General features: G+C 30.4%; 1 protein-coding gene across 1 annotated transcript; it reads right to left on the bottom strand.

The window, feature by feature from the left end:
- Window positions 1-390: 390 nt before the first annotated feature.
- LOC145638505 (transcription factor bHLH25-like) lies at window positions 391-3,536 on the bottom strand. Its single transcript, XM_081689483.1, has 4 exons — window positions 3,467-3,536; window positions 2,590-3,070; window positions 1,073-1,552; window positions 391-645 (listed from the first exon to the last, which is right to left on the bottom strand). Exons 2-4 carry the CDS (start codon window positions 3,064-3,066, stop codon window positions 526-528), a joined length of 1,077 nt encoding a protein of 358 aa, XP_081545609.1. The 5' UTR covers window positions 3,067-3,070; window positions 3,467-3,536; the 3' UTR covers window positions 391-525.
- Window positions 3,537-11,930: the final 8,394 nt, after the last annotated feature.

Raw genomic sequence — 11,930 nt, 5'->3', positions numbered from 1 at the left:
TTTGGTCCAATAGATGAGAGAAATTAATTAAATATTGTAAAAGTTTTTTCAAATAAGAAAATAGAATAAGTATTTAAAATGACCACAAATAAAAAGTGGAGCAAATATTTAAAAAAAGAGGGGGTCTATAAACAAACTAGACCCTAAACAGTCTTAGCTTGAATCCACTTATCCATAATGCTAGCATTGTCGTCTTATCATCCTATGTCTTATTTTGAACATAATACGAAGTACTAATTTACGATGAGCAAGCAAGTGCTAAGATAATATTCACGATCTTATTCATGCTTAACATCCCGGGATTAATGAAACCAAATCGATCAATTAATTTCTATTTAACAAAGACAATAATTTAATACAAAGAAGCGTGGGCTTAACAAAGTGAAAGAGCACTCTCCATTCTTTTTTTGGTAAATGCATCAATTGACATTAAGAATTTATGGGCATAGCATAATAAGGCGGGCCATGACCTGGGTATGTTGAACCGTCCTTGGAATACTTTAAAGACGAACCAGCTTTTTCAAGCTATGCATCACAATCTTCATTCTGAATTTCTGATGCTTGACATTGGGGACTAGTCGACTCTAGGGCAGAGCGAAGACTCCTGACAAAACCTTTCACATTGTTGTTAAAGCCTTCTTTCATCTGCATAATTTAAAGCAGGAAATCAAACAAAGTTTAATTATGTGACACAAGTGAAAAAATTTACTAGTACTGAGTATAAAATTTTCCATACTCAATTCACCCAATGATTAAAACCTTTTTTTTTCTTTTTTTTTAAGGGACCCAATTATTAAGTATTTAAAAGTAATGAAACAAACCACGACACTAAGGCCCTATTATTGAAGTGTGAAAATTGATGGAGTATGTCATACCTGCATATATTTTTTATTATCACTTTACTACTAGGTCCATATTAATCATTTAATGTTTGAAATAAGAGGCTAAAGTAATTGGTTAATTTTTCGACTTTCAGGCTTAAAACTAGGGGGTCGAATCTCACCAAACTCATTCTAATTCTAAAATAGATTTTTCTCATATTTCCTGTTGGTAAGATAAGAAGGAGAAATACCTTTGCAACAATGGTAATGTCTAGGGTCAAGTTTCCAAATGGTATGACACCGCAATTAGTAATGCTCAACTCATGCTTGTCCACTACTGCAATCAACTCAGATATAATATCTTTACGTTTTTCACAGTATACTTTTAAGAGAAGGGTATTATCTGATATCTTAACTTCAATTTCTAGGAGTGAATTCTTATTAATAAGATTTTCTCCATTATTGTTGTCACTACCATCATTGCCACTGAAGCCACCATTGCCACTGCCACCACTAGCACTAATGCTGTCGACAAGAGTAGAGGAAGAACCATTTTCATCATCGTCGTCATTGTCATTGTCATCGTTCGTTGATGGCAATTTATAATTCTTAACCACCACCATAGACTTGGTAGTATTTAGTTCAGCAGCAGCCACTTCAAGTTGATTTACTTTCTCTTGAAGTTGTTTCATGTGTTTGATTGCGCCTCCTAAGATCGTTGTTTTATCCATCTGTCAAATATACATATACATATAACGTTACACTTATGATTTATTCTCTTCGTCTTAATTTCAGTTCAATTCATTTTAATTCCTAATTTTCTTTTTTCATAAACAATTTAGCCAGTTCAGCAGCCTTCAGCTTGATTCAGTTTATTAGAACATGCCCTTAGTATAATCATTCTTAATTTCTAAGAGTTAATATTGGGAAAGCCTAAACAAATAAACATATTTTAATGATTGTCCCAATATTATTATTATTTCCCTTTTTTTTTATAGTTGCAACAATTCTCTTTGTACGTTTGTCGATGTATGTTTATAATCGTTAATACTAGTATATTTAATTACCAATATGTAAAAATTATAAACATTTGATATTTAAATTATTATATAAAACGAGATGAATCTAACAAAATCTCACACGACTACTATATTTTTACTTAAATATAGCCCGTCAAAGTGAAACACATTAATAGTGTAAAAGTCAAATTGTTACAATTTTTTTTTTTTTAAAAAAAAAACAAGAAATAAGTTTAAAATCTTATAATGTTAATATGTGTTTTATTTATTTTATATTCCCTTCGTTTTTAATACTTGCTTTACTTTACATTTTTGGCCGTTTTTTAAATACTTATTTCATTACTTTATTTGGAAACCTAGTGGATCCATCATAAATCATACTTCTCTGTCTATTAATATTGCAACAAGGATAAAATTACGCATTTCAAAGAACATTTTAAATGTTAAATATTTATAATCGTAAGAGTAAAACTTATAAAAAGTTGATATTGTGAAAGTAATTTTATTTCACGATTCCAACGAGATTCCATATGACAATATTTTGCTTAACATATAAATCATACGGAGTATTATATGGTCAAACAAGAGTGATGAATTTAATAAGACCATGCAATTGTAAAGGATAAAAAGGGAAAACAAAAGTGATTGCATAAAGTCACAATTGGAAAGTAGTACACTGTACACCACACGACACCATAGAGTGAGAACTGAGAAGGGATTGGACAAAACAAGGTAATACTAGGGAGTACCTTCTTAAGACCAGGAACCATGGATGACAGTGAAATGAACATATGGCTAAGAACTTCCCGTCGTTTCCTCTCAGCCAAGATGTGATCATACACTTGAGTTGCTTGTCTTTTCCTCCTCGGCCTACCTCCACTACTCGCTGCTTGCTTTTCGGCGCTCTCATCCTTGCGCTTCTTCAACCATCTCGGCTCTTCGACTACACCCGAGCCTATCAAAGTCTCCACACTTTCATTATTGTTGTTGTTGTTGTTGTCGTCGTCGTTGATAGCGGAAGCATAACAAGGCGGCGTAATGATTTGGTCGAGGAGGAGGTCGGAACCAATATCCCATTGAGGATAAAAGGTGTTGCTGTCGACTGAGAGAGGATAAGAGAAGTCGTCATCACCGAGTAGTACACCAGCTAGTTGTTCATCAAAGGATGCAACGACTTGTTCCATTGTTTCGGGTTGGTAAAACTGTGGAATTAGGTCGGTGTCCATTTTCCTGCATGCAATGATTATATAACACTAAAAATATTGTTGATTGATTTAGTTCATACTTTAATCAACGGTTGACGTATTTGACGACATTAACATGTCCGTTTTTACAAAAATGGAATGAGTATAGTATACCATATCAAATAATAGAGGGAATAATATAATATGGAGTGACTATCAATAATCTAGATTTAATATTGTTATGTAAATATTCTAAGCATACGCAAATCAAAACTATAAAATGACAATTCTTTTATACACTTTTAGATCGAGTTTCAAATCTTGGTTAGTAAGACAATTAGTTAACCCCTTTATATCCCAACTTACTACAATACACTTTAAACTTGAAAAACAAGTATATTTGTGGTATTGAATGAATAAGAACAAGAGAATTAAGGCTAACCAACGATGAAGAAATCGAAGTTGAACGTAGCAACGAGGGAGACTAATATAATTGACTACGAAGTCTTTAGATATTGAGGATTAAGTTTGGAGAAAATATGAGATACTTCATAGTATAAATACTACTGAGAGGGACAAGGGGTGGTGCCTGGTGGTGAATTACTCCCTCCGTTTTTAAATACTTATTTCATCTTTCTATGCGTGGAATTTGAGCTTATATATATTTAAAAAAGTAATAAAATATGGAGGTAGTGAAGTAAGTGGGAAAATAAATAAAAAAAATGCAAAAAGTAGAGTAGTTGAGAGATTTGGAAGAGAAAGAATAAGATTTTAATAAAATATACTTACTTTCGTTTTTTTAGTTGATATGTATTCTTTTTTAGGAAGTTTACTTTTAGTTGATTGACACGTTGTCTTTTTAAATAAGTTTTATACCTTGTTTTTTAAGTGTACCCCACTTGTTTTTATCATTTTCTCTCCTTTAATTTTCTTAACACGTGTGTCTAAATTGAATGCGTCAACTAAAAAGATTCGGATGAATTATGATTTAGGTTGGACTCATTAGTTGAGAGAAATGAATTAAATATTGTAGTAAAAACTTTTCAAATAAGGAAATAGAGCAAATATTAAAAACGACTGAAAATGTAAAGTGAAGTAAGTATTTTAAAACAAAGGAGTAAGATTTAACACTTATAAAAAAAATGCATGACAATTTTTTGTAAGGTAATCAATCAGAAGGAACTTGATCGGACCATGACCCTCACAGTTTTTTTTATTCAATTTGGTTAAGTTCAATTTACATGATCTAATTATTTGGTTTGATCTAGTCTACTCTAATATGATTTTTTGATTTAACTAAATTCTATCCTAATTTAATTAGTACAATAATTCGTAAGATAAAAAAACATCAAACGAGATGTTATTATATTCGTATTAATATGTACTTTTCAAATATGAAAATAAATAATACACATAAATTAAAAAAAAAAAAAAAAAAAAGTTAAGATGTGATTTGGTCTGATTTGATCTAATCATATCATTTTATTTTTTAAAGAAAAAAAAAATACATAGGTCATGTTTGGTAAATGGCTTTTAGGTGGCCTTTTTTGTTAGCTTTTAGCTTTTGGCTTTTTTATGAGGTCAAACAGCCAAAAAATGTGTTTGGTAATTGGCTTTTTAGCCAGTGAAAAAATTGACTTTTAAGCCAAAATGAAAAAGCTGCTTTGAGTAGCTTTTTTTGTTGGCTTTTGGCTTGTTGGCCCACAAATTATCTAATAAATAGCCAACTACTAACAATTAATTTACCAATAAACAGCCAGCTTTAACAGCCAATTTCAAAAGCCATTATAAACCGCCAAACATATCAGCTGGTCAAACAAGCCAAGTGAACCAGCCAACCGCCAATAGCCACTTGCCAAACAAGGCCATAGTGTGTTATGGGTATGTACTTGTTGAATTGTCTCAATTATAATAATTTATATGTATTGATAATTAAACAAATTATTGATCAAAGTTTTACGTCATCATATATTCATATGTGTTTATGGGCCACTTTAAAAAACGATTCTAGTACTTTGTTAAAAAAAAAAAAAAAAAAACTTCGAATCAATTATTCTTAGCTTGGACAAAAAGATTATACTCTATTTAAACTTCATACTCCCTCCGTTTTTAAATACTTGCTCCACTTTCTTTTTCCGGCCGTTTTAAAATACTTGTTCCATTTCTTTTTTTGGAAACCTTTTACAATATTTAATTCATTTCTCACACTTGGTGGAACCAACATAATACCCTCTCTCCTCCTATTCTTCCACTACTTTTGCTTTTTACAATTTTTTATTTTCTCAATTACCCCACTACCTTTATATTTTATTATTTTCTCCAATTTCTCCTAAAACTCCGCGCATGGAGAAATGAAGCAAGTATTTAAAAACGGAGGGAGTATAATAATACGAGTAGTTGGTACACCGTAATATACTCATATAGTCGTATGTACTATACCCATATGTATACCAAGTTAATGGGCTGTTCACATTTTCTGAATTGACCTGAACTCGTGAACTGAACTGATTGGAGCTGAACTGAATTGATTGGAGCTACTGAACTGAACTGAATTGAATTGAGCTGAAATGAATATTTTATGAGAGAGGGAAATTAAGAGCTAAACTGAACTGATTGGAGCTGAACTGAACTGAAATTAAGTAGATGTGAACATACCCTAAGCTTGATCCAGTAGAAAATATTATACCTTTTAACTTTGAGGTTGGAGGTTTAATCTCTATTAGAGACAGTTTGAGGGTGGAGATTCCTTATCATTTTCCCCTTACTTTTAAAGTGTTTGATTCGCAAATATCATACTAAAAAAACTGTAAGGGTTAAGGGTCTGTTCTCTTACGTTGAAATTCAGTTCAGTTTAGCTCCTAATTTCCTTCTCTTATAAAATATTCAATTCAGTTCAGTTCAGTTCAGTTCAGCTAAGTTCAGTCAATGAGAACAAGCCTTAAGTTTCGATAAGGTCCTTTCTCCTTATCGTTAAATGAAGAGAAAAAAAAAACCTAAAAGAATTAGATTTTTTTTTTTTTTTTTTTATAAAGCAAGAATCTTACTTTTATACTTTTTTACATACTGCACACTGCAATGGGTCATCCTAATCAAAGGCACGTGATGAGAGTTTTTTTAGTGTTTATGGTTTACAGATCAATGCAATTAGAGCTGGTTTCCTCATTCTCTCTCTACCCACTTTCTCTCTCTTTCAACCCATGAGCATTTTTGTGATTATATTTTTATCCCACCAATGATCAAAAAAAAAATTCTTCCCCATTATCTCTCTAGTACATCTTCTCTCTTACTTTTACTAATACCCTTTTATATTTCTCTCTACTATATTATTTTTAATTCCTTTTTTTACTTGTATTGTGGACCCCACATGATTACTATTCATCTTAAAAAATGCTCATCTTATGAGCAATTTTCATTTTGCTCATGAGCATTTTTCAATATGCTCATTGATGGGGAACATCTTCTACCATTTTTGCTCACCATTTTTGCTCATGAGCAAAAAAATGCTCATTGATGGAATGCTCTTATGCAAATTTTTGGCGGATTCAAAAGTACTTTATACTACGTACTTGTAAAGTTGTAATAATAACATCTTCGACTTTGAAAATTTAAATTTTCTCCTCCTAGTTGCAGTGTGCCCTTTTTAAAAAAAAAAAAAAAAAAAAGGATTTGCACTATACTCTAATAATAATATTAAGTGAGTTGGTATGATATACGAAGTAAAATACTCCATTCATTCTTAAAAGTTAAGTAGAATAAGAGAGAGTAAGTATTAAACTTTAAAAACGTTAGGTAGAAGACGAAGTAAGAGAGAGTGGATTAAGAGAGGGTAGAATAAGAGAGAGTAAATATACTTTTCCTCTTTCGTGACTCTTTATGATATACTATCTCTGTTTTTGAAAGTTTAACTCATTTTGTTTTTAAACAATTAATTTTTTATGAACATCTTTAACCATGGAATATATTTTTGTTATGTGTGAATGAAATTTATAAAAAGTTGATATTTCAAAATTTTATAATAAAAGGTTTTTAATAAGATCTCACATACAAATTTATTTCTATTGTATAAATCATATAATTAAATATGGTTAAATTTATTTTATTTTTATCTATAAATATTGAGTTAGTCGAACTTTTAGAAACAAAGGTAACACTTATACTCAGTATAAACTTGATTCAATATCTAATTTGATTATGGTACTTTGTACCATCTTAGCCATGAAAGAAAAAAGAAAAAAAGAAGAGTAATTTTTTATCCATGAAAGAAAAAAGAAGATGATCGAGTAATTTTTTATAAAAAAGAAAAAATAAATACTTAATGATTTATACAAAAGAAATAAATCATTATGGAGGATCTTATTAGATTCATCTTAGTTTATATTTTTCAAATATCAACTTTTTATAATTTTTCACTTATATATGCCAAAGATAGTAGTAGTCAAAGAAACACATCGAAGACCGTGCAAATATAACAAATAGATTTTATATATGTACCTCATATGATAAAAAAAAAAATTATAGAAACATAACCATTAATTACAATAGTATTTAGATCAAAATAATTTTGAAGATGGTAAAAATTTAGAAAAATTGACTTAAAATAATACCAACTATTAACAATGTGTGCAAAATAATACGAACTCAACTACTTGTTATTAGTGGTTCTACACTGTATGTGCAAAATAATACGTCGGTCACCAAAAATGTATTTCGAGGAATATTTCGTGTATATTTATTATAATACTTTTATTAATGAATTTTCTGTCTTCTTTTCGAAATACATTTTATATTATCATGTAACAATTTCCTTTATAATCCAAATTAATAATACCCCACCCCTTTGTTAGGCTTTTTTTTCTTTCTCAAAATACCTACGATAATTTCATTATCAGGCAATAGTAAATAAGGTATTTAAATGCATTATTATGTTGATTATATTAGTTCAAAAATCCAAAATTTTCACAGATTGACCAATCAAAATAGTGTGGGAAAATTTTGGATGTTAAATAATTTTTTAAACTAATTATATCAAAATAATAATGCATTTAATTACCATATTTACTATTATGTGGTAGTAGAATTACTACATGTATTTTGATAAAAAAAAAATAATTTAAATATATTGACAATCCAAAAAAAAAAAAAAAAAAAAAAAACCTATCTCTGTGTTATAATAAGTGTTACAGTTTGACTTTTGAAAAGAAAATCTAAGGGATTTAGATTGCAGTGTAAAGGAAATTGACATTTAAAAAAAAAAAAAAAAAACTCTAATACTCCCTTTGTGTTTTAATAAGTGTTACAGTTTGATTTTTGAAAAAAAAAACTTAAGGGATTTGGATTGTACTGTAAAGAAAATTGTTAACCTAATATGTATTTAGAAAAGAAAACAAAAAATTAATAATAAATATAGACGAAATATTTTTCGAGATTCTTTTCCGATGGTCAACTTACTATTTTGCACATATAACACAAAAGGTGGTATTAATAATAATAGCAAATAGTTGAGTTCGTATTATTTTGCACTTACCGTTGATAGTTAGTATTATTTTAAACCAATTTTCCAAAAATTTAAGCAAATTATACAATTTAGAGTGCTCGTTAACCGGGAGTAATTATATTTGGAAGCCGGATAGTTTTTCATAACTCCATAACACTGTAAAAAAAAATAATAATGAGTATAACATAATATAATAGTTGTCTTAAAAAAAAAACTATGTAAATATAATTTAATAATTTAAGGAGGTTTTAAAAAAGTAAAAATAAAAATAAGAATATGTTATCTGCAATTGACTTAGCCGATTTTTTTTTACCACAACTTGACATCTGTACAATTTAAAAAGGGATGATGTCAGTGGTTATTACTTTAGTAATATTTACTCCGTATAGATTAGTTATTTACTCCGTATATATACTTTGTACTGAGTAGCGAATTTTATGCTACCTCCGCTTCATATTATTTGCAATGATTTAAAGTAGTCTAATCATTGCAAATAATATGAAACGGAGGTAGAAATTAAAGATTTACGGTAAAATTTGACCATATAAATCAGAACACGTAAGTTACTCGTTTAACTCGTTTTATCCCTACTAGTGGCTAGAGGTCGCAACGCAAGTCTGTTTTGTATGGCGTATCTGCTGCTCCTTGGCTCTGATCTTTCCATCTTATACTTACAGTCTTACAGTACGGTACTTTACTGTTGGGTTTTCACCATTCATTGAACAGTTGAACACTGGACCTATATGGTTTCAAGAATCTTGAATGCCACCACTAGACCCAAAGATAGAGGACTAGTTTAAATTACTCTCTTGTTAGACTTGTGGCTTGGACAGTCCATTTTCATTGATTAAGACAGTAATTATTTGTAGAATTAGTGTTAATGTTTAATTAGTCAAATATGACGGATTGTCAATACTGTAATGATTTGCTTTTATTTAGTACCGAGTAGTAATCATCTTTCCGAAAAATAAAATTAAATAATAATGTGATCATTGTTTGTTTGTCGCCTAACGTAATGATTATTACAAAACAGAGGGATTACTATCTAACAACTACTCCGTAAATTACAAATTAATGGACAAAAAAGTCCGTGTAAATAGCTGTTAGATTAAAAAAAAAAAAAAAATACATTAACATGGTGTAAAATACTTGTATTTGTTATGTATTTAAGAAAATTATCGGATTATCCAGTGTGCTTATTTATTTATTTTATTTTATTTTATTTTTTAATAAAAAGGGGGGTTAATATGGATGGATTTTGAGGTTTGAATAGTTTTTTTTTGACAAAAGAGGTTTGAATAGTTGGATTAACCATTGTTGTAGAAAATCATTTTTAAATGGAAAACATTATTTTAAAGAAAGTTTTCTTTAGTTGTTTAATTAGAGGGAAATTGAAGGAGAAACGGAAAAATGAAGTTATAAAAAGGAGGATGGGAGGAGAGTATAAGGAGAAGTAAAGAGTGGATAGGAAAATGTAGCATGCATCCTTTTAAAGGAAAACAGTTTTCCTTTTTTCAAATGCAATTTTTCCTCTTTAGTAAAATCGTTTTCCATCGCTTACTGTATCAAAACAAACAAAGAAAAATAGGGAGTAGATAGATAGAGGAAAATTACTTTCTAGAAAAATATTTTCAACCAAAATAAACGAAGCCTAAAGCTCTAGAAAATACAAAGTACTCTAATTCTAATTAGTCTAATGTTGAAATTAGTGACGTAAGGAAGTGCGCTTCTAACCTACAACTCTACAAGTAATTACATTGCCAAGGTACTCGTAGACTCGTAGTAAGTAGGTTCAAGTAGAAAGAGTCCACGGCCTTTGCGACGATACAGTTTGGTCATGTTTATGGGTTATTGTCCTTTTTAAACTACTAGTATTTTTTTTAAAAAAAAACAAATGAAAGATTTTGTGTTGAGTGAATGAATTTTTACAAAGTTAAACCATGGGCTATTTTATCACAAAACTAGTTTAAAAATTTAAAGTTTTTGGACAAATTTAGATGAACTAACAAAAATTTATCGACTAACCATAAGCTTAATTTTTAGGTTGAGATGATCCGTTTAATATAACATCAAAGCTAATGTAACACAGAGTTTGAATTTTGATCATCTACCCAGCCTTTTAAATAACTTGACTTCTAATCGTATGGACCATGGAGTACGGACTATGGACTATATGGAGACATGGAGTACTTCAAATACCTTAGCTAATTAGCTTCTTATAGTATGGACTATGGAGTACTATCTTGGCAGTTTTCCAAAGGTGTCATTTGGGACCTGAACACAACTTTCAACCCACCATTCCACAAATAGTCCAATAGCTAGTATTGAGTTTACCAGTTCACCGTTCTCGTGCTCTATTGACCGACACTTGTAAATAAAACTAACGCATTAATTTGGGGATGTCTCACTTCTCAATGCCAATCCATCCCCACTATAACCCCAACCTCCCAATACCGGCTAGACCAAAACTGTAACACCCCACGTAATACCTGTAATACCTTGAGCAAAATCCAAGAGAATTACTAACGAGCTACCGCCACGTGTTCAAACATTAAGACTATTTCAGAATTTAACAGCGGAAAACTAGTTCAATTAAATTAAAGTTTCAAACCAATAATTTATAACCAAATTAAATCATACAAGTTGGAACCATCGAGGCCCTTATTCAAACCCAATTAACAATGTATTATTATTATTATTTTTTTTTTGAAAGGAAAGTATTATATAAATCAAGGCATAGTTTGAGAAAGTTTAATAATGAGCAAAATCATGCAAACTCAAGCAATAAATAACATAAATGAGGTAAATAGCACGAAATTATATCGCATTCTACCCCTCTTAATTAAAAGAAAAAGAGTTACGCCCCTGTAACTCACCTCAATAAATAATATAAGAGTAATCATGCTCGGCCCTTTAATTTGGAGTTGTTTGATCATATTAATTATTATATGTAATCACACTTGTCATTTTGGAGTTGCTTGTTTACTCTTATTATTATATGTAATCACATACACGAACTTAATTGATTTTTAGATTTGTTTGATTATAAATTGTTAGTATTAATCGTACTCCGTATTGTTATGTATTGTAAATTTTATAATTTGTGAATTATATATGATCATGATTTATATATATACATGATTAGTGTATGGTATAATATGATTTTGCAAGGGCAAAGGTGGGAAGGTGGTGGTTTTCACGAGGGTGAGGGTGGGGTTATATGTCGTTTCGGGGGTGGGGGGGGGGGGGGTGGGGGGGGGGGTGAGAGAGGCAATTTCAATTACAGGGTCGGAGAGGGGGTTGTTTTCGGTGGAGTGGTAGGAGAAGGGGGAGGTTTTCAGCTGGAGTTGGGGTGGTTTCCAACTGGGCTGGGAGAGAAGAGGTGGCTGGTAGAGGTGGAGGTTTTATTTAT

The sequence above is a fragment of the Chenopodium album genome, chromosome 7, assembly GCF_948465745.1.
Source record: "Chenopodium album chromosome 7, dcCheAlbu1.1, whole genome shotgun sequence".
NCBI lineage: Eukaryota > Viridiplantae > Streptophyta > Magnoliopsida > Caryophyllales > Amaranthaceae > Chenopodium > Chenopodium album.
The sequence above is the reverse complement of the archived record's forward strand: the minus strand, read 5'-3'. Positions and strand labels throughout refer to the sequence as shown.

Excerpts from the sequence above, each read along its gene's own strand:
- LOC145638505 (XM_081689483.1), bottom strand. The coding sequence starts at position 3,066 with ATGGACACCGACCTAATTCCACAGTTTTACCAACCCGAAACAATGGAA. Across the intron at positions 1,553-2,589 it reads TGGTTCCTGGTCTTAAGAAG|ATGGATAAAACAACGATCTT; the intron begins GTACTCCCTAGT and ends TATATTTGACAG. Across the intron at positions 646-1,072 it reads ACATTACCATTGTTGCAAAG|ATGAAAGAAGGCTTTAACAA; the intron begins GTATTTCTCCTT and ends TAAATTATGCAG.